The 22,696-nt window shown below is 35.8% G+C and overlaps 4 protein-coding genes across 10 annotated transcripts; 3 read left to right on the top strand and 1 right to left on the bottom strand.

The window, feature by feature from the left end:
- Nucleotides 1-296: 296 nt before the first annotated feature.
- LOC18099637 (AT-hook motif nuclear-localized protein 16) lies at nucleotides 297-8,810 on the top strand. Of its 5 annotated transcripts, none has more exons than XM_024601650.2 (7): nucleotides 297-513; nucleotides 824-1,177; nucleotides 2,186-2,580; nucleotides 2,657-2,875; nucleotides 4,259-4,608; nucleotides 6,314-6,764; nucleotides 6,914-7,353. In XM_024601650.2, exons 3-6 carry the CDS (start codon nucleotides 2,463-2,465, stop codon nucleotides 6,488-6,490), a joined length of 864 nt encoding a protein of 287 aa, XP_024457418.1. In that variant the 5' UTR covers nucleotides 297-513; nucleotides 824-1,177; nucleotides 2,186-2,462; the 3' UTR covers nucleotides 6,491-6,764; nucleotides 6,914-7,353. The 5 variants fall into 5 exon arrangements, with proteins under 5 accessions (XP_024457418.1, XP_024457417.1, XP_024457421.1 ...); XM_024601653.2 differs by lacking the exon at nucleotides 6,914-7,353 and adding exons at nucleotides 4,668-4,938; nucleotides 5,611-5,772 and having other exon boundaries at nucleotides 313-513; nucleotides 2,186-2,875; nucleotides 4,259-4,585; nucleotides 6,314-6,459; XM_024601649.2 differs by having other exon boundaries at nucleotides 302-513; nucleotides 2,186-2,875; nucleotides 6,922-7,353.
- Nucleotides 8,647-10,774, bottom strand: LOC7464642 (pentatricopeptide repeat-containing protein At2g42920, chloroplastic). 3 transcript variants are annotated; one of them, XR_002981936.2, is made up of 2 exons: nucleotides 8,954-10,774; nucleotides 8,647-8,790 (listed from the first exon to the last, which is right to left on the bottom strand). XR_002981936.2 is itself a non-coding variant. In XM_002306705.3 (1 exon), exon 1 carries the CDS (start codon nucleotides 10,725-10,727, stop codon nucleotides 9,120-9,122), a length of 1,608 nt encoding a protein of 535 aa, XP_002306741.2. In that variant the 5' UTR covers nucleotides 10,728-10,774; the 3' UTR covers nucleotides 8,906-9,119. The 3 variants fall into 3 exon arrangements, 1 of the variants encoding a protein (XP_002306741.2); XR_002981935.2 differs by having other exon boundaries at nucleotides 8,656-8,800; XM_002306705.3 differs by lacking the exon at nucleotides 8,647-8,790 and having other exon boundaries at nucleotides 8,906-10,774.
- A 3,135-nt stretch (nucleotides 10,775-13,909) lies between these two features.
- On the top strand, nucleotides 13,910-14,808 carry LOC7464641 (uncharacterized). The gene is made up of 3 exons (XM_002307513.3): nucleotides 13,910-14,082; nucleotides 14,163-14,207; nucleotides 14,299-14,808. Exons 1-3 carry the CDS (start codon nucleotides 13,999-14,001, stop codon nucleotides 14,602-14,604), a joined length of 435 nt encoding a protein of 144 aa, XP_002307549.1. The 5' UTR covers nucleotides 13,910-13,998; the 3' UTR covers nucleotides 14,605-14,808.
- A 2,004-nt stretch (nucleotides 14,809-16,812) lies between these two features.
- Nucleotides 16,813-22,409, top strand: LOC7464640 (glucan endo-1,3-beta-glucosidase 12). The gene is made up of 5 exons (XM_024601654.2): nucleotides 16,813-17,687; nucleotides 18,128-18,266; nucleotides 18,865-19,359; nucleotides 21,742-21,772; nucleotides 21,896-22,409. The coding sequence occupies exons 2-5, from the start codon at nucleotides 18,203-18,205 to the stop codon at nucleotides 22,074-22,076; spliced, it is 771 nt and encodes a 256-aa protein (XP_024457422.1). The 5' UTR covers nucleotides 16,813-17,687; nucleotides 18,128-18,202; the 3' UTR covers nucleotides 22,077-22,409.
- Nucleotides 22,410-22,696: the final 287 nt, after the last annotated feature.

Below are 22,696 nucleotides of genomic sequence, written 5' to 3'. Positions count from 1 at the left end.
AAAAATCATATTATCCCAATAATAAATTCATTGTATTTTAGTAATTATAATAGTGTTTCGTATTTAGTTACATGTGAATCCTCCTTGCAAATCCTTTTTTTTTTAATTCACCAAATATCAAAATTACGTACTCTTTTTGTGTATATTTATTTTATTTTAAATAACGTACTTTCTTTGTCCAATTATCTCTGGAAAAGATAACATAGTATTTTAGACACCATCAGTTACAAAATTTGAAAAAAAAGGCCTCCCCGAAAACCCGCCCCGTACTGAATCTTACACTATGATATTTTATTAATTATTTTTTAAAATTTATTAAAATATTCTTATCATTCCGTTTCCTACTCGTAACTATCTTAATTTAAAATTACTCTCCGACACTGTAAAAAATTTTCCCCCACCCACACTGAAAATAAGAGCTTAAATTTTCTTCACTTTCTTGAGGGAGGGGTTGTATGCTTTCCGTGTCAACAGATTATAACCGTTAGCATGTGAAGCGTGTCAAAACAGAAGGTATGTTAGCTGTTTGGAATTTGTTGATGATTTCGCAAATACTGCTTATAAACTCTTACTTGATTAGCATAAAAGATCTTTTTTAGGTTGATTTTTAGTTGTTAGGGATTTGGGAATTAGTGTTTAACAGCTGCTGAAGGTTTTTTTTTTTTCAGCGTATTTCTGCTGCTTGGTTGTCTAGTTAATTACCGTCTGAAGTATTTCTCTCTACATTATTACTGGCTCTCTCTGTGCTGCATGAGATCAATAAGTACGCTGATGGTTTTGTTCATGCCTTGATTTTTATAGATTTTGTTTTTTAATATTACAGATTGCATTTCAACAGATGAAGGAGACACAAGAATCAAAGGTCTGGGGTAAAAACAATGGTTTTTGCGGAGCTAAAGTTGGTGGTGAATATAATGTTGGACATGTACCATCTCAAATCAGCTGTAATGGTGTGTTGATTATCCTGAACAATGTCAGACGCTTGTGGTGGCTGAATTGGTGATATTGAGTTGGATTTGAAATTGCATGTTCTTAACATGTGAACTCGTGTCCTCCTGGCAGACCTTGGTAAAGCTGCATATAGGAAAGAGAATGGGCTGGGTGCTCCTCCGGGGCCTTCTTCATCAACTTTGATATATTATGTGAAAACTGCAAATGAGCAGCCTTCATGCAACAGGTTAGTTCTGATATGAATTCAAGTCAATTGATCCCTAGTATGCATCTAAGTTATATAACAGATTATCAATAACTAAACTAGAATATATCCGTACTTAATTGTATTCAATTTTATTTCTTATTATTCAGGAGTGGTTTTGTTGGAGTGACTTAAAAATGTTAACTAATTTGTCCAATAATTAGTCTCTGTGTTCTAAAATGATGTATTATCTTCCCAGTCTGTGTTATGTCATTTTTCCTCCTGTTTCAGCTAGCAAATGTTTTCTTACTAGATCCTTAAAATCTTATTGTCAAGTTTAAACACTGAACAACACCATAGAAGTAAGTGTGTGTGCGCGTGCACGCGTGTGTTTCCATCTGATTTCTACTATGCATGAAATTGCTTTATTTTGTAAGATCTCACATACATCTTTACTCATTTGCTTGAAATGGTATGAGATCAGAAGAAACTCATATTTGTGCCTTTAAGTGTCCAAGTTCCGACTGCCTTTCCTTTTTAAGTTTAATTTTGATAACAATATTCCTTATTTGCTAGTTACATGCTATGTTAGCATTTGAAACAGTGTATTATGGTATCCTTACAAGAATGAGAAAGGGAGAGTATTTTAATTCTTCTGAAAAGGGACAATTTTTTCCAAATAGAATATGGCATTGCCTCCCCAATTTAGAGGTTTGAAATTTTCATATCGATGAAAAGCAAGGAATTTCTAATTTTTTTCCAAGAGGATGTATTGATTGCAACATTGCATTTGATCACAGGTAATGTGATGCGGTTAGGACCTTTCTGCCACCCTAGTTACTATCAGCATGATTTACATAATTCATCTCTTCCTTACTTTTTAGCACATTAAGTTTGGGCATTTTGCTGCTCGTGCTAAATGGTTGTGCTTTTAATGTCTTCGGAGAGACTTTTTTTTCTTTCAAATATCCAATCTTGTTACCTCATTTGAATACTTTCTATTGAATAGTTCATTGTTTCTTTGGATTGATCTTGAAAATTCCACTGCAGTGATTTTTGCAATGTTGATGGCAGAAGGCAAGCTACAGGAACTGGTGATACCATTCCTTCATATGCACAAATGTCATCAGGAACCCAAGCTGCTTGTTCAGGAGTTACTGCAGGACATGTTTCTATGGCTAACATTGTTAGGATGGGTAGGCCGTACAATAAGGGTTCCCAAATTACATAAGTGACATCCTATGCTCCTCAAGATGTGGTAGATTCAGTAAGCTCATCCCAGTACTGTCGTAAACCTTCATGCGATTCTTCTCCCTCTCCACCAGTAATGCACCAAGGTCTGCAATGTTCACGTCCTTCTCAAGTGCCTGAGACAATTCACCATTCTCATGTTAGTGCGAGCTTTCATGATGAATGGCCTGTGTTTGATCAGCAAACAGCTGCTGGTGGGTCATATACCTTTAAAGTGTCTAATGCCTCCAGCACTGAGATGTTTTCTAATTCAATCTTGCTTATATGAAGATGGGACTAATTTGACTGAAGACCGCCAATTGGAGGAGGTCCAAGTATCAGAGAGTGATGCCGCTAACAAGAATCCAGTTTCTAATTGTGCTGAATCTGCTTTTCCATGTAGAAGACAGGAAAATGTGAATAGTGCTGTAGGTGATTCTTGTTGGGGTGATGGTTTACTGAGGGATACAAGTTATGATTCTCGGAGACGCATGAATGATCGTTGGGAAGGTAATTCACATGTTTGTAGTTTGATGCTAATATTTTTTCCTCTAGTCCCCATTGCCAAACAGTCATTGTGCGTGCTGAGCTATTCCCTGTAACACCATGCAGTTGTAGAAGAATTTGAGAATGCCAATATTGCATTTGTCAAAAAGCAAATGGTGTTACGATTTACTTACATTTGTCAAAAAGCACAAGGGTGCTAAAAGAAACCAAAATATCTGCTATATCGTTTTATATCTAGCCTGACCTGATTCAATTTAGTAAGTCTCTTGGATATAGCAGGTATAGTTGGTTTGCAGGTCCTAAACCCGACTAGACCTGTATGATTGCATATGCACGCATCCCTAGTAAACCTAGCTTACCCCATGTGAATGCATTATTTTCTTCAGTTCACCCCACTTCTCTGCTGCCACTCACAACCCAAAAAATTTCAAGAACCTTCTCAATCCTTTCATCTTTTCCCCTATTTACAAACCAAAAGGTCCTAAGTTTAAACCCCAGATCTTCAAGAAATCAAAAAAATTCCAAAACCCCAATAATTGTTCTCCAAGAATGTCTTTTTTTTCTATTACTCTCATTTCTCTTTATCATCCTTTTCTATTTCTTTTTCCTCCAGGTTTGGGTTGACATCTGTGGTGTGGGCTTTGAATTGGTGTGTAGCATGCAATGTATGCTTTTTTTCTTTTTTTCTTCAGGTTATGGAGGCGGTTTAGATCAAGAGCAATAGTGATACTAAATTGTTTCAACTGCGGCCTGTTTATTTGATTTGTTTTGTTGTCAAAAACATAATCAATCCTATTTGATGTGTATGCTAAACTAGAATGGGAATTAGGATTGATTATTTTTTTGACAATTTTTTGTTTTTTGTTTTCATGAAGTGAAATTGTTTCAGTTATTTATAAATATTGAAAAGATGTGAATGTTTTCTGAAATATCATGTTTAAATGGAATTTGGTATGGCAGTGACTGAGGAAATGTTTTAATTAGCTCATACATCTACTAGGAAATGGATGTTGTAGTTTTGGTTATTCTCATATATTAGATTCAGATGTATGTATTCAAACAAACCATGTTCAGGGTAAGTACCTTAGCAAGTGACCTTTGAAACGGTTTAACTAGTTATGGTTTGAGTTCATGTCTGACTTTTCTCTTAAATTTTGATTATCGAGGATCAAGTGATGGTACTGCACAATTATCTTAACTTAGTCTCCAATGGTACAACGTTTTTTTATTTCAGTGTATTTGATATGATCAGATGATAATACTGTTTAGGTAACGGCTTATCAAATGAGAGAATTCTCTTTCTTTTATTTAATACTCCTAATAGAGTCTATAGTACAATCCTTACTTTTTTTCTTCTTTCCTTGTCCCCTCACTGTGAATTTTTAGGAACTGGTAGTGGCGTCCAATTACCTTTCCCAAATGTTGCTGCACCTTTGAACGATGAAGTATCATCAGCTGCTGCGGACTTGCAGCAGCTAAGTTTGGGGAAGGAGGAACCTGCAGTGCCTCCATCTGAGGATAATCATGCAGTGTTGTTTCCTGAGTATATGCAAGCCTTAGCCGCGGACTTCTCACATTTGAGTTTCGGTACATACAAATCTGGGACTTATCATGCAGTTTCTGTACCACTAGCACTGACTCCCGCAAAGAGTAACTTGGAGAAGGCTTCTGCAGCAGCAAATGGTCCATCCCCTCCATGCAAGGAGATTAGGCGTGAGTCTTTCAGCTTGATTCCAGTATGTGGTACCTGTCTATTTTCATGGCTCATTATAGTACATGCTTTCTTTCTGTGCAGAAATCCCGAGCTCCTTGTTGAGTACCTTCAAGATGAGCAGCTTGGATCCATGTCAGATACACATCGATTAACTGGAGGTGTTGGGATTCATAAGCTTTTATTTTCACCACCAGAGCTAATGAGAGAAAGCATTCATGAAGTACCCCGTGGGCACGAATACACCCATCCAACATCCATACCTGATTCTAATTTTAAGAAAACCCAAGAACTGGGTTTTCCCTTGGGTGTTAGGATACATTCAAAAGCTAAGAACCTTTCTTCTCTTCATATGGTAATACCTCCAATATTTTGTTGTTCTGCGTAACTTCAATTGATGAGTGGGAATTATTGATGCATAAATGCTATCTAGACATATCTTTATTATTTACACGTGGGATTTATTGGAGAAGCTCTCATACTGTTTAGTGAATATACTTGCTAAACTGCCCAAAAGAAAAGATTGGGTGGTTGTCATTTCTTTCCTTATAAATCCCGTCTCTTTTCTTTGTCTTGAGATTGGCACCCAACTAATTTGTTCATTGTCCCTTTTTTTTGGCTTTGGATTTTTCCTTTTCTATTCACAGTTTCATTGCTTGCTCTTGGAACCAATCTTGCACCTCATGCTAACAATGAAGATGAAATTTATGATGCCTGTATATATTATATGTGGAGATTTATTGTTGATTTTTTTTTTTTTTTTGATGGTTTACTTCTATTTCATAGTACTCTTTGATTTCAAAATGGTTAAAGAATAGCAGTGCCCCTGTGGTTGTAATTTTTTCCTTGCAGTTCAAATTTTTCTATCATCAGCTGTTAGACAATGTGGTTTATGGAGACAACTTTATCCGTCTTCATATTTTGCTATTCTAGATGCTGGCTGTTAATTTACTTTCACTGAACTTCGAATTGCTGTATTTTAGTAAACATGGACTGTTAGATCCTAAACTTGGACATCCTGTTGCAGCAAGCAAGTTCAACAAGTATACCGAAGGATTTATTGGCATCAACTATTCAATCTTCAAGATATTCTGAGTATGCCAAGTCCTCTTTCATTGGAACCCAATCAATGTCAAGTTTTGGTAGTACTGTATCATCGGCTAGCAATCCAGCCATCTCCCAGTCAGAGGTGTGTAAGAAATACCTGCTGAGTTTTGAATTTGGTGACTGTATTTGTTCCTGCATATTTTATGAGCATTTTAAGTTTGTTACTTCTTTAAAGAAAAGGGAGAGCTAAGGAACACAAAATTTCTCTGTGATGGATCTTTGAATAGATTTATGGAGAATCATGGACCTCTGAATTCCGGACTTCTATAACTATATCAACTTTGTATGCCTGATGTCCAAATAGAAGATTTGAGTGCATATAGGGGGTTGAATTTCAATTTTAAGTATAATTATTTCAATTGATTTTGATACAACTGTACTATGCCAATGTGATGTGAATTTATTTTAAGACTATATTTCATAAAAAAAAAAAAAAAACTTTGCTTTATGGTGTCAATATGATTTGGTGCACTTTATTATTTTTCTTCTTGTATTGGCTGTTTGGCATCTAGCCTATTATTGTTACATGCAAACTATAGATGTGTCCCTTTGCAGTGCTAAGAACCTCAGAAGTCAAATGCAACGAAGCTAATTTTTCTTCATTTGTCCTTGTGAATGCCCAGGTTCTGAGTCGGAGTGCTTTTTCTCTATCCGTGTCATGTTCACCAACACTGCCTGGTGTCACTCTTGCCCCACAACCCGCACTTTCCCAGCATCTTTCAGCAAATTTGTCCTCTCAACCAGCTGTACCTGACCAATTTGACTGGCTATCCTGCAATGGCTCAGAACCATGCTCATAATCCATCTGCTTTTCGTCAAGCATATCAAGATAACAGCGTGTTCCATCATTCCTTGTCAAGCATGGGCTACAGCCACCCGCAATACAAAACAGGTGCTTCCAGGAGAAATTTCCCCTTGTCTGATGTGAACATTTCTGGTTATGGAGGTTTTGGGAGCGCTGCCAACTTTCCTGGAGCCATTTTGCAAGCTGCTGCCTCAGCTGGTTCTGCAGGTGGCCATGATTTTTTGCTTTCTCAGCATCAAGAGAGAAATGATTTCACCACACTTCATCAGGTAAGGACACTTGGGTTCCCTCTGTTTTTGTATAAACATTAATTTCGCTTAGTCATGTGACTTATGGAAGCTCTCCTGTCTATCTTCATTGCTAGAAGGAGACTTCTTTTAATTGATTGTCCTTTGCTTTTGTATTTATTTCTATTAAGTAAACCAGAATGATGGCTCTTCAAGAATGATGTTCACTCTCCCAGACAACGGATATTTCAGTTTGCCAGGACTGTTTTCTGGACATCCAAAAGGTCAGCAGCAGCAGTCACAGGATTGATTATAGGTCCTTATCAACAAGGTCAGCAGCTCTCACAGGATTATGGTGCTCTATTTCATTCAAATGCATATCATTCTCAAGTCGGAAGTCCACCAGAACCACATCAAAGCCTTAGTGATCTTAGTTTTAGTAGTTCTCGAGGGCCAGTACCCAAGGTAGCAGAGCTACTAATGGTTATAGGTTATCATCTAATTAATTACCCAACTTTGTCTGAACAGCTGCTGATGGGTTTCTGTAGCTCTTTTTTTGTAGCGAGTGAAAAAGTGGCAAATTAAGTTTGTTTTTGCAGTAAAAAGTTCATTGATTTTGAGGGTCCGGATCCGTCCAATTTGTACATGCTTCAACTAGCTTTGTCCAATGCCTCCATACCGTTTTTTACCTAATTTACTGGGGCCTGATGTCTGACTTTTGAGATGTGGCTTGCTAATGCGAATCCCCTCAATACGAAAGTCAGAGAAATGATTTAGCCTTTTTACCAAACATGCTGGCACCGTTTTTTTAATGGGGTTTCTTACTAATAGTTTCCTTGAAACTGACATGGAAATCTTCGGGTGGGTATCTTATGATTAATTTATGACTTCCTGAAATGATTTCACATCAGCTTGATGTTTATGTGAGAAACAGACATTTGCCCTGGAAGGCAATTGACGTGAAGGGCATGCCAGTTGGGAGGTAGGCAGGGTGAAGAACGCATATAAAGTATAAACAACTTAATTACAAGGTTGGTGCCACTTAACCTTCTCCTAATTCTGATCATTCTTTTGGTTTCATGCAATAAATTTATTCGCACAAAATCGGCTACTTAAACCCAGACACCGAGCACAGTTGTGTATTCTTTAGTTTATGAATGGCTGGAGATTCCGAAAGAATCATGGAACGAAACCAAGAATCGGAGAAGGGTCATGACCGCAGACCGAACATGGAGGCCATCCTTGTGGCTTCAAAGTTGCCGAAGGCAGTGCCGCCTATTTCTTCGGCACGCGGGGGTGAAACTCTCAGGCGTCCACGTGGAAGGCCAGCTGGCTCCAAAAACAAGCCAAAACCTCCTATTATTGTTACTCGAGATAGTGCTAACGCACTCCGAGCCCATGCAATGGAGGTGAGCTCCGGCTGCGATGTGTGTGAGAGTTTAGCCAACTTTGCAAGAAGGAAGCAGCGTGGAATATCAGTGCTTAGTGGGAGCGGTTGTGTAACCAATGTGACCCTAAGACAACCAGCCTCGTCGGGGGCCATCGTGACCCTTCATGGGCGGTTTGAGATACTCTCACTGCTTGGATCTGTCTTGCCCCCACCTGCTCCACAGGGGATCACGGGACTAACCATCTACCTGGCAGGGGCTCAAGGGCAGGTTGTGGGTGGAGTTGTGGTTGGTGCCCTCATTGCTTCAGGCCCTGTTGTGATCATGGCTGCATCATTCATGAACGCGTCTTTTGATCGTTTGCCGTTGGATGAGGATGGAATCACTGCTGCTGTGCAGAATCAGCATTACCAAAACGGTCGTCGTCACCACCTCGATATCCCGGATTTGTACGGAATGCCGCAGAAATTGCTCACCAATGGTGCTGTGACCCCTGAGATTTACTCTTGGGCACCGGCGCGAACCATGTCAAAATCCTAATTAGCAGCAAATCTTCTAGCCTCTCATATTGGCAAATCCTAATATTCTTCGATGTTGTGTCATTTCACTAATGTGTTCAGGCTTCCTTGTAAAAGCACTTCTCTGTTCTGCTTGGCATGAACTCTTATTTTTCCATCAGTCTAGAGTTCCCTTGAAAACAGAGTGCATGGTCCATATATATATATATATAGAGAGAGAGAGAGAGAGAAAAAAAACTTCTTTAGAAGCGACTTTGAAATATGGCATGTGTTTAGATTAAAGAAAACATGCAAATGAGTGATAATTAAAATTGTAAGAAGCTACCTCATTCGATGATGACCAGATCTGTTCTTTCTTTCAACCCTGAGTTGCAGTGGAGTTCATCCACCTTGAACAAGAGAAATACTGAACTTCTGGGAACCGAAAGAACCTATTTTCTGACATGATATAATCCTCTAGAAAGAATAATCTTAATTGGTTCATATTAATCCTATCCCATCTCCTTTAACGTCAATCCCAGATCATCCAATGCATGGTAGATATCTTTGGATCTTGGATGCAGGCGTCCCCCCGCAACGAATTCATGAACCTCGCCATTCACTTCAATCAAACTACATCCAGGTTCTTTGTCCATCTGCTTCTCTTTCAGAGAGAGCCTTTGCTCAATTGCTTCTTCAAAATGATTATGAGCAGCATAAACGTTTGACAGAAGTATAAAACTTGAGCTCTCATTTGGATCCAACTCATTCACACGCTTCGCCGCTTGTTTTGCCATCTCAATGTTTCCGTACTCCCTGCAAGAGGAGAGTAAAGACCCCCATATAATGGCATCTGGGTTTACTGGCATGCTTTTTATTAGCTCTTCTGCCTCTTCAAGGAGTCCTGCTCTGCCTAGCACATCAACCATGCAGCTATAATGTTTTATCGATGGCTCGATCTTGTATGTTTCTGACATTAACAAGAAATAGTCCTTTGCCCTGTCCACCATCCCAGCGTGATTACAAGCTGTCAGGACTCCTATAAAACTAACATGGTCCGGTTTGAGATTTGAAGACTCGAGCTTTGAAAATAATCGGACTGCTTCATTCCCACGGCCACTCATGGCTAGGCCTAAAATTAGGGAGTTCCAGCATGATAATCCTTTCTTGGGGGCACTCTTGAACACTTGAAGAGCCTTATCTATGCTTCCACACTTGGAATACATGTCTATAATCGCTGTAATAACAATAGAGTTCAATGCAAAATTGTTCTTCACTATATAATCATGAATCCATTCTCCCTGTCTCAGTGCTCCTAAGCAAGCACAAGCATTTAACAAGCTCACCATTGTAAATTCACTAGGCTTAATCCCCTCCTCTTGCATTCTGCTAAAGAGCTCCATTGCCTCAAAGAACCTGCCTTTCCTCACATACCCACTAATCATAGAATTCCATGACACTGTATTCCTCAACAACATCTTATCAAACAACCTCCTAGACTTATCAATCTCTCCACATTTAGCAAGTCCTATAATCATCGTATTCCACGTAACAACATCAAATCCCGTAGCTCCATCAAAAATTCTCTGAGCTTCACCCAAAAACCCACAATTTACATACATATTCAAGATTGTATTTTGTATAAACTGATCATTTTCAAGTCCCAGTTTTATCACTCTGCCATGAAGCTGAGCACCTTCGTGGGCTAGACCAAGTTGAGCATAAGCCTTGAAAACTGAAGGATAAGTCAGCCTTTGAGGTTGAGTAGTTGGTGAAGTGAACATCATGTCAATAAATAAAGAGATTGCATTGTGTGGAGTTGAGCTTTGAGAGAAGCCTCTGATAATAGTGTTCCATACAAAAAGGTTTGGGTTTCGTATTTGTGTGAAGACTAAGTAGGCATAGTTGATGTCACCTGCAGGAGAGGTACAGAAGGCCAAAACACGGCTAGCAGCAATGGTGTCTTTCGCTAGGCCAGTTTTTATGAGTTGGGCATGGATTTTTTGAAGGTCTTTCATTGAAGTGCAATTTTTGTCTAGCATGGAGAGGTAAGGTTGGTCTGAGATGAACTTGGATATGGAAGCCGGTGATGGAATTAGGGAGCAACAACATGGTATCATTTTCTATGGTTCTTGTTTGACAGTTTTTTTTTTACCGAATGCCGCGTTATCCCTTTTCTGTGCAGGGAAGACAGCGGAATGGATCCGTTGTCTAAGGTCAATAGGCCCATTAGCTAACTCTACCACGGAAGGGCATGGATCCGTTGGTTGAAGGAAAATGTGGGCCTCACATGCTTTTTATTGAACCATGGGCTTTACATGCAATGAATCTCTGGCCCACTCCATATCATCTGTTTGTATATCTTCGGTTATTTGTACTCTTATTAACAAAAACTAAAGGAAACATGTTGCCAACAAAACACTATATGTAAACCTCATGTTAGAATTTTTTGAGTTTGTAAATATTAAGATTTTTATTTGAAAATGGTAAAATTAAACTGATGAATTTTCATGTTAATAATAAAATATAAAAAAAACTATATTACATTAAAAATTAGTCAGATTGATAAGACAAGATATCCTGTGAAATGAAAAAACCAGATTATTAAAATGAAGGGTATTATTGTCCTCAAGGGATAAAAAATATGAGTATATTTTAGAAGCCAAGAGTGGCGGACTGTTTAGAGAAGGAGAGGAAGAGTTTTTTTTTTTCAAATTTCTTCAATATTGTACCTAAATTCACATCTCCATGCAATAATTAAGGGGTAATAAGAGACTGGAAGGAGATTAGGCTATGAAAAATAAATAAAAACCTAGAGGATTTGGCATGAAAAGTGAGGAGGAAAATTTAAGAGGAAAGAAAAACTTGTTTCAACACTTTCTTTTCTTCAAATTCTCTGTTTAAGAGGTAAAAAGTTTCAATCTAAACTTTAATTATATGTATGTTATGTGATAATACATTTTTATTAGAAAATACATTATATAATGTGGGTTTGAATGAATGGTTGACTAAATGCTTAATGTAGTGTTTGAATTATGCTTATATTCATGAATATTGTATGGGTGATGACCGAATTTGAAAAAATTGAAAAATAAAACCTATTCTCATAACTTACTAAGATTCGGGCCAAGGGGAAAGAAATTGGGGAATGAATTTGTTTGATGAAATTATTAGGGAAATTATATTTTGAGATGATGTGTATTGTATTAGAAAATCAAATAATAGGTAAAATCCCTAAAATGATAATTTAAGAATCATTTTACTTGTCCATAAGGTTTTGGCCAAGAAAGAAAATTAAAAGGGGAGGGACGGTAAATTGTTAAATTCTTGTTCGATTTGAATTCACAAGAAAAAAAAATAAATTGAGAGTGAGGAAATTAAAGAAATTCTATTTTCTTTCATAATGGACTGTTTCAAAAAAAAAATAGATAAAAGTGAATTGATTTTGGAAGACATATATACAAAAGATGTTAAGTGATGTGTAAGATGAAAGTGATTGTTATAAATGATGAAAGAGCATATAAAAATGTTTTAATTATGTGTTAGACTTGTAAGCTGAAATTGTGACAGCATTGTCATCTTGGGTTGTAGTTGAAGTTTGGACAAGTAAATGAGAGAGTTTTAAATATGTTTCTTCAAGAAAATTGTATCTTATGAAAATAATCTTAAATGATTTGATTGAATGTTTGAGTTGTGTTAATTGTGAATGATGAAAGATGTCAACGCTTGGAAAAGCTAAAATTTTAGGAGAAATTCTGCTGAAATTTTGATAGAATTAAAATGTCAAGATAAGATTTGACCTATTAAAATAAAAAAAAAAATTATTTGGTTTTACATCAAATCATGGCGGACAAAAATCATGGGAAGTTAAAAGTTGAAGATGTTACACTGCAGATACACTCCAATTTCACTATTCATTGTTATAATGTAATGACTATCGTTCCCTAGACAAAATATTGAAGGGGGGTATTTCAGTCTTTTTTAGTGACCTATTTGTTATTAAAGATTCGCCAAGAGTAAAAATAACTTTTTATTTTTTGAAACAGTAAAACGACTCTAATACCTTTTAAATCAATTTTTATTAAGCTATTAGGTGATGATATTTACATCTTTTTTAATTTTTAAAGCACCTTGAAAGGACATATTTAGAATTTAAACAATGGGCCTAAAGGCCTTTTGATCGTTTTAGTATGGTTTTCTCATTAATTTCATAATTATCGAGGGTAGTTTGGTTTTTTTAATCTAATTAATTAAAATTAAATTTGAAAAAGTTGTTGGCGTGTGCCGGTGTATTTAGGTGCTCGCGTCATCGGAATGGTGTGTGTGGGGTCTCCTAGTGGCCAAACTCATGATTCTGTCATGTTGTTGGAAGCATCGCTATGTTCACTTCTTACGTGTTGTTTGAGGTGTGGCAATTTGTCGTCAATGAGCCCTTTTTTTTCTTTTCTCTCTAATCCCATAAATAATACAACTCAATCCTTTTTATTTTTGGTATTTTGATTTCAGTCCTTATTCTTTTGATATCTAGATGTTATTTTTTGAACATTTTATATAAGTTTTATTTGTTTTTTTATTTAGTCATTCAATTTCAATTTGTCATGTTTTACTTTTTTCAATTCAATCCTTATTTTATTTATTTATAATATTTTCCTTGTTTTTGTTTGTAAAGGTATTATTGGTTTTTAATTTCATTATTTAATCGAAGTTTATGGTGTATTATTGTTTTCGATTTGATTCTTTTTTTTTTTCCATTTGTTTAAATTATTTTTCATTTCAATTTACCATCCTATAAAAAAAAATTGGGTTGCCTTGTAATTTATTTTTTATTTTGATTTCATTTTTATTCTTTTAATTTTTTTTAATCTTAGTTCCTTTTGTTAATTATTTTTTTTTCTTGATTTTATCCTGTTTTAATATAAATATAATTTTCTTTTTTTTTTTCTCTTTGTTTAGCTGACAATTCTTTTTCTTTGTTTTTCTCTTTATTATAAAATAATATATTTTAAAGTCTCATTTAATAATTTAAGTTTCTAAATTAAGATGATAATTTAATATAATATTAAATATTTGATGATTAAGCGATTATAATTTAGATTTTATTATCTCTATTTTATTTAATAAAATTAAAAATAAAATAATATTAAATTTTAAATTAAAACAATTTATTTAAAATTTTAATTAAAATGTTTCATTAAAACAACAGGCATTACGTGCCGGCTCGTGAGCCAGCACCCCCAGGGACAATCTTCTTGAACCATCTGGTATATAGCCTGCCATTTGCCAAACAGTATAAAAAAGAGCGGTTTGTAAAATTAGATTAGAAGGCTTACTAAAATCGGAGAAATTAAAATCGATAGATAGAGAGAGTGCAGCAGCAAAGAAAGAAGAAAAATGAGCAAGATTTCTCTCGAAGATTATCTCCATTTTTTTCTATCTCACAAGCAATTCGGTCTCTCCCCCAATTTCCTCAATCAGGTAATCTCTCTCTCATTTTCTGCATTGATTGATCTTGGTTTTGATTTTCGTGTACGTTAATGTTCGTTCTATTTTTGCAGATTATTCGCATGCACGGCTTCAAGAAAATCGATAAAGTCTCTCAGGTTCAAATCCAACACACTAATTGATTTCTGATTTTTAATTTCTGTGCTTAAATTAAGCTATGCTTTCTGTCATAAATCCACGATCGAGCAGAAGGTGTTGATAGATGCGGTGGATAAAATAGATCTGGAGAATCTGTCACGCTCCACAGTGAAAGAGAAAAACGAAATATCGTCATGCACATTGATGAACATGGAGGACATCGTGGCGGACATGAAGAAGCTCGACTGGCAGGAGTGCCGCGTCACTTCCATCCAATCACTCAACGCAAAATCAGATCTCCAAGGTGTAGCTGGAGGAGGAGGCAAAAGGAAGAGGAAGAGGAAGAGAGGTAGTAGCAGTGCAAGAGGTGCTGCTGCTGCTATTGATGCTCTATCTACTACTACGGCTCTTGTTTGATTCTCTCAAACTTCCTACTCCTGGTACCACTACTGTCATCACGGTATCTGCACAAGTAATCGCTTTATTTCGTTTTCTTCAGCTAAATGATTCTGAATGCATCGCATAACAATAGAAAATGGACCTTTAATTTCAAGCAGATTATATATATTACTATTTTCAATTTCAATATATAAGCATGTTAAGTAATTACAGTTATGTAAATGCAACTTCATGTGATACACAGAAACCATTTTTTTTTTTAAATTCCACTACCTGTAGATGGCAGGAAACAGTGATCATGGGCAAACACACGAGGAAAGTAAGGTAGAAGCACAAAACTACTACTGATAATAACAGCAGCAAGGCAACATTTTTCGCATTAATATTTTTTTTAAAAAAAAACAATAAAAAGTTATTGTAATGTATTTTTAAATAAAAATACAATTTAAATTTTAAAAGGTAAATGAAAGTACTGTTTGGCTTCTGGCAAACTTTAGGAGGACCCATGCCTGTATATTGGGTTAGCCGTGGGCTTGACTCGATGTGAGTCTGAGACTGAGACTGAGACCCACTGATATCTTGGGCTTTCCTTACCCACTTATTTCTTGGACTGGGCTATTGGGAAGTACGGAGTGGGCCTACACGCAGGCTTCTTTTTTGCTGGGTGAGGAGTAAATTAATTCATGATCCTCGATCATGTGAATTTTGATTTTAGTCTCTAAACTTTCAGAAATTATTTCTTAGTCACTGATGTCTTACAGCTCGATGAAATTATTGGATGGGTTCGAAAACGAAAATACTAGAATCCAACTTTACTAAAACATCTATTAAAAATAATTTACCATTAGAAACTTATTCCTTTTCTCGATTATCTTAGACGGTGAAGTTTTTTCTACCTTTCGTGAGATATACTTAGTTTTGATTGGGTAGCATCTGTAATAAAGGTTATCCATAAAATAAAATAAAATAAAACTGTCCACGTCACTTCCTAATCTTTTCGAGCGATGGAAAAAGAAACCCTCATCATCCAAAGCTACGAGTCTAGTGGGAAAGAACCGCGGCATCCCTTGCTAGTCCTTCTTATCGCAATGAAAGTTCAAGTATATCGATCTTTTTCTTTGTAGGCACTGTTTGTTTGTTTTTATATTAGGAAGTGTTTTTTTTTTTTTTTTAAGAAACTGAATTTTTTTTTGTTTTAAATTGTTTTGATTTGATGATATTAAAAATAATTTTTTTTTAATATATATATATATATATATTATTTTAATATATTTTTAAATAAAAAATATTTTAAAAATTAATCCTCATATCATACTAGAAATCACCCAACCCACCACCAAAACAACATTATCTAAAACGGCAATCATAGCTTTAAAATCTTCTCCTAAATCGGGCAACAATAGGTGAGAACGTATAAAGTGACTAGGAGAGAAATGTGTATGCCAAGTTCTAGACTTGTCCACATTTAAAAGATAATTGTGAGATAGCTGCAATTATGATCAAACAATAATGATTGCTCTTTTAAAATTTTATGCTTAAATGTCGCCATGGAACACATGGCCGCTTAAAATAACATAGCAAGAGAGCAACAATCAAGAAGCGACTTTATTTGCACTAGGAAAAACAAGGAGAAAAGGAGGAGTCTAGGAATATCATATAGTGCATAGACATCCAGTTGGTCAAAAGAGCAACCTCAGGATAGACTTCTGGACTGCTCACCTTTTGTTTTTTAAGACCAATTTTTAGTTTTCTTTACGTCAAAATTTAGATATAAAATTTTGTTGGATTGATGGTTAATATGAACATTTGATAATAATGGCAATCAAATGCTAAACACTAGTAGAAGATTTAAGAGTGTTTGAGAGTGTGATAGCGGTTGTTTTTTTAAAAAAAATTCACTAAAAAACATATTAAAATAATAATTTTTTATTTTAAAAAAATATTTTTGATATTAAAACATCAAAACGATTTAAAAATATAAAAAAATTAATTTTAAATTAAAAAATTAAAATTTTACACAAACCTGTTTAGAATGCAATACCAAACGAGGGTCAGCTAGAACAAGAAAAACCCTCCAAGTCTTTTTTAGCAAGGCATTTTCCCTTATCCATCAGCTAGTGTTTTTCTTCTTTTTCCCTAACTTTCTGATTTTTAAACAAGGACCTCGTCATGTTCATCCTTGACTTATTTCCTGTAATTTCTCTCCTCTTTTTTTTCCTAAGCTTTGCTCCAGGGGTGTATTTTCCCAAATGTTTTTTTGGACTTTTAGCCACTTTCAAATGAATCAATGGGGTTCCACGAAAGAAAGAAGAAAGAAGCTTTTTAAGTCAGGGCAATGGGGAAAGCCACAACCTCTCTCTGGACAAAGGCAGAGACCATTGCCCTACTACTTGACATAGAAGCGACTCCACTGGTTTTTCGAAAAGCAGTAAACTATGAGAGACCTTGAAGCGGTGACTCCAACCACATGATCCACATAGCTCCTGTGGCAAGGTCTGATCACTCTAGGCCAAAAGAATTAGGAAAAAAAAAGATGCTTTTAGAGCTCTTCACAAGATTAATTAGTAATAAAACTCAGTTGTCATCGGTTTGTCCTGCTTGATTTTTTATTTTTCTTAATGTTTTTCCTCTGCAGTAATAGGAACCTTGCTTTGGCTTTTCTGCATAGCATCAGTATACCTTATGCACCACTGTTTACAAACAGGGAATCATTATCTATTTCCATACATGTTGAAGTGAGAAATTTGACAGGTTCGTGTCGCCATGAAGGATAAGAAATAAAAAGCACATTCTTTCTATGTAGTTGGCAGTCTTGATCAAGAACAACCCAACAAGAAACTGTAGCAAATACTTTTTTTTAAGTCTTTAACCCACCAAAAAGCAGAGATCAGGGGAGAGAATACTTGAGTATCACTCATACCACTTCGGTTGATCCAAGCTCATCCCTCGGAAGGTCATCAGTGGGGCAGTCCACCTCGCGCTGTGCTCTCTCTTTCTCTCCCTCTCTCTTTGTACAGCATCTGAGGGGGCACCAAGTCGAGCACAAAGACATGCAGCGCCTATCTTGCTTAGCTAAGAAAGCTTACTGGACATAATTGAAGGTTGGCCTTGCTCTCATTATTTATGAAACACTAAAAGAAGAAGAGCAGACCAATAAAAATAAAACAAAAGGCGAAATGTAGACATCATCGTCATCATTACAACCATCACTTACCAGCCCACACACCAAGCCTAAATCCCAAAACAATTCTCTCCCTTTACTTCTTTTTCAACCTTCTTCTCACCTTTTCCCTCTTTTTTTGTTCCATCTCTTGCTTGTGAACCCTCCTCCTCTACACCCGTCTCCTTTCTTAAGTCTTCCTCTACAAACACATACATTACCCCCTCCCTCCCTTTCTCTCAAGAGGGTACTTATTCCACAAAATATATATTCTTTACACAGCACAAAGGATGCAAAATCCTCTCTTTTCAACAAGATCATTGATGCTTCTGTAATTTAACATTTGTTTGCTTCTTTTCCCTTTCTTTGCTTTGAATAAAGGGTAAACTGATTGGATAAATACATCAAAGAAGAGAAGAAGAAGAAGAAGAAGAAGAGGGTCGGGGGTTTAAGCCCATGGGTGGCAGAGTCATCTACTCCCTAATGTTTTGCTTACTCGGTCTCTTCCTTTCTTCATCAGGTGATGGTTTACTCTCTCATGCTTGGAATTTCTCTATTGCAGAACCAATCTTGTTTCACAACTTCTTTTCCATCAGGCCAAGGAAGCAACGATTTCACATTACTGGTTTTTTCATTTCTTAATACATTGCTGATTTCCTTATTTTCCTGTTAACTCAAGCATGGATATCCAGGATTACATTACTGAAACAAGATGGGTTTTCTTTTTTGATGAATGAGCCTTAGCTTTGATTTTTCATCTCCTCATTCAAGTTCTTGTTCTGTTGTTGGTTCTCTGGAGTCAAACTGCAGCTACTTTTTTGTCTCAATCATGGTTCTTGTTCAATTTCAAACTTGTCCTTCTCTTTTTTTTTTTCTTGTCAATTATTAAACATGTTGGCCTACTCTAGGTGGACACTCATGTTGCACTGTAAATTACCTATCCACTCACGACTTTAGAGTTCAGCCTAGTCGGTGAATTTTGGAACCATGCACACACTAATCAATGCCTTGATGTCAAGTTTGAAATAGTGTGAACAGGATTTGCTGAGGACTCCTGCTTTCCAATCACACATTACACAATGGAAGCTTAACTTTACTCTTGATGATTTTAAATCCAGGTTCAAGTGTTACAAAAAGGTCAGCAAATGAGAATAGTGAACGAGCAGGCCATGGATCAAAACAGGTTGTAGTCCTTGTGAATTCTATTTCCGGCAGCCAAAAGGACATCACAACCCCGATAACCACTGTTCCCACAATAATTCCCACCACATCGACTCCCCTGATAAACCCAAATTCAGACCCCGATTCCACATCGCCCGCTACCATTACGCCAATGGTAACCCCAACGTCAACAACAACACCTGTGTCTCCAGGAGCTAGCTGGTGTATTGCTAGCCCAAGTGCATCACCAACAGCGTTACAAGTTGCTTTGGATTATGCTTGTGGCTATGGCGGTGCTGATTGCTCAGCAATTCTACCTAGTGGAAGCTGTTACAATCCAAACACTGTTCATGACCATGCCTCCTATGCATTCAACAGCTATTATCAGAAGAATCCAGTGCCTAGTAGCTGTAATTTTGGAGGAACTGCTGCTACTACTAGCACTAATCCAAGTAAGTTCTGTCCTCTATCGTGCCATTTCCTTTTATTGTTCATGACTTCATGTCACGTCTTGATGATCAAGTTATAAATTAGTCCCTCTTAATTTTGAAAAACGAGTTAAATAGTTCCTCTAGTTTCCAAAACTAATAATCAGTCCCTTGACTATTGTTAGTCATGCTTAATTTAACATTACTTTGTTTCAAGAAATATATATTTTTAACTAATCTCTCCATGATATCTATTTGTTTTTTCAACTTCTTAAAACGAAAAAAATAGAAGAAATTGAAAATGGACAAAAAAAGGAACTAAATAATTAGTTTTTAAAATAAAAGAGACCAATCAGTTCATTTCTTGAAACCTTTTCCCCTTTAACGCCTGAATTCCGCTCGTCCTTCTCGTTCTTTCTTTCTTTTTAATGAACGATCAATGCTAAATTTCGGGTCGCACTCTTGTCCCTCTAACCTTGCCACTCATCTGTAAGTATCGGTCTAAAAGGCTTCGGGGGATTCGGCTTCTTTATTCCTTATTCTGAAAAAAAAAAAAAAAAAAAACAGAGAAAAGCGACGCTTTTGCCTGTTTCGGACCGGACCAAATTCACCAAAACCATTTACTGATTACTTTATTTTTTTTTTCTTAATGCTTAACTCTGCGGTCGGTTTATAAATTTGATTGAGTTCTTTTATTAAATTAGTTAGAGTTCAAAACATGGATAATTTCTCAATTTATTAGGTGAATTTCTTAGAATTAAATATTTTTTTTAATCCTAAATCTAATCAGTCATCATTACATTGATCGATTATTAATAATAGTTTTTTTAACTGATATTATTAATAATAATTAACCTTGAATTATTAATTATTTTTATTAAAACAAAGTAGTGTCATTCATTTTTTTTTAAGATCCTTGATATTGACTTGAATGGATTTACTCGTATAAATCAGATTACAGAAAATCTACTTTAATATATGTACTGAATGATTTAACTAGAAACTTTACCGAAGTTAAACTTTCAATCCTGTATTTCTTAGATCAACTTAAAGATATAATTTAAAAAAAAATCATTTAAAAAGTGGAACTCCATGTTCTTTTTGTCTTTAGCTAATTTTCCATGTTCAAGTTTATAGTAATTTAATCAATATTGTGCTCTGTGTATGAGATCGAAGCTTAGTAGAATTTTTGCACAAACAAGAAGGGTGCAGTTATGGAGTCTCGTGCTGAAATTTTGGTTCTGCCAAAAACTCTAATGAAAGTGGATTATACTACTAATTTTTTTATATATATAAATGAAAAAAATCTTGCACTCTTTGTTAAATTGCCGGGGCAACACCATATAGCTCCCCAGCCTATATATCAAGTCTAAATTAGTCCCTAAACTAATTTTTTCATAATAGATCTCAGTTGCATTCGCATACATATTTTTCAAAATTCCTGTCTGGATCATAATGGGAAAAAAAATGATATTGTGACTTAAACTCGAAGTCATCATATAGCATGGTTGACAAACCCATTTCGAGGAGATTAATTTTTTTTAAAAAAAGTTTATCTTAATACTAGATAATTAATTATTTTTATTAAAATGAAATCATTTTATTTTTTTTAATTTTTTAAGATTCTTGATGTTGCCTTGACTGGGTTTAAATAGATTTAGTAGATTAATCAAATTCGGAGCACAGTTGACAAACCTATTGTGAGGAGATTAACTTCAAAAAAAATTTAGCTTGACCCTAGATAATTAATTATTTTTATTAAAACAAAATAATTTCATTCTTTTAATTTTTTTGAGGTTCTTGATGTTGAATTGATTGGGTTTAAATGGATTTAGTCAGTCAATCAAATCATTAAAAATTTAATTTGATATATTAAATGATTTAACTAGAAAGTTAATCGAAGTTAAATTTTGGATCCTGAATTTCTTGAATCATAATAATTATGCATTAAAGAATAGAAATTACATGTCAACTGACCTACAAATTATTAGTTGCCGATGGACATTGTTGTGTTGATAGTGAGTATCTTGTTGGATTAAATTAAAAAGACTGAAGTTTTGAGTCTTGGGTTTCCCGAGTTAGCTAATCAGACGAGTTGTAATAACCCTACGTCTAAGAGGATAGAAATGACATGTGAACTCACCTCCAGCTCACTGCATCTCGAGGGAATTATTTCGGAGGACGTCGAGGGGGCAGGCTAGATAGAAAAGATTGTGATTTGGGTCGCTTTATCGAGGTCGTTGAAAAATAGCTAAAGTGGATCTTTTTACTGCCGCTCAAGCTACTTTTAGTGGCCTTTTACAGACGCTTGTCAGTCGTCAGATTTGTGGATTAGCTGTGCTCAGATTTATTCTTTATTATTATTTACTTTGCTAGAGCTCTTATTTATATTCAATACAATTTCAGGTACTGGGACATGTCAGTTTCCTTCCACTAGGTAATGTTTCTTACCGCCTCTACTTTTTGTCTCCTTTTCACCTGGAAAAAAAACAAAAAAAAAAAAGCTTTCTGCTGGTTGATCTTTTTTTACTTCTCATCTGGATTTGGAATTGTTTTGCAGCACAAGCTCGTCGGTCTTGAACACAACAAACTCAAATGGCGCAACTGTTTATGGTGCAGTGCCTTCGAATCCTGCCCCATCGGTAGCTACCAAAATTAACGAGAAACCACATTTTATGTCTCTGACATTTATCATTTTGTTGCTGGCTAAATTAACATCAACTCCGGGCTACAGGGGATAAACTCACTCGATTTGTTGCATTTATCATGTTGCTGGCTAAAAATGTCGATCTCTGACATTTGTAGATGGTGCTATACTGATCTGTTGCTTGCCCTGCTTGCTAGCTAGTCTATGCTTTTTAGAAGACTAGTGAGCAGCTCATGTGCAGGAATGCTGAATGCTATGGGGCATAATCTCATGCCTTACTTTTTTGGTTACGAATTGTATTTGATCTGTAAATTAGTTGCTAGTAGTGATCATATGAAGGGAGGTGGTGTAGAGAAAGAAATTGCATTTTGATGGTGGAGGTTTTTTGTGCTGGTAGAAACAAGCAAGAGGAACTTGCTCTTCTTTTTGCAGTGTTAGAGATTTGGCATTTTTTTTTCTTTATGTTTTTGTTAATGATGAGAATGAGAAATTAACTTTGTTCGTTCGCTAAAATGCTTTCAAGCTGTTAATTCTTCTGGGAAAAAGGTCAAGTTCTTGGATAGATGATACCATATCCCGTGGCTCTCGTAATCTTAGCCTTGCATTTTCACGTCACAAAAGCAAGTTCTTGAAGAAATTTACCCCCCTTCAAAATTGGATTCATTAACTCAGTGGTATACTTGGCAGTGATTTTTATTTTCATGTATAAATTGT

Source organism: Populus trichocarpa, chromosome 5 (genome assembly GCF_000002775.5).
Source record: "Populus trichocarpa isolate Nisqually-1 chromosome 5, P.trichocarpa_v4.1, whole genome shotgun sequence".
Taxonomy (NCBI): domain Eukaryota; kingdom Viridiplantae; phylum Streptophyta; class Magnoliopsida; order Malpighiales; family Salicaceae; genus Populus; species Populus trichocarpa.
Note: the sequence above shows the minus strand (reverse complement) of the source record. Positions and strands in the feature narration are given on the sequence as shown.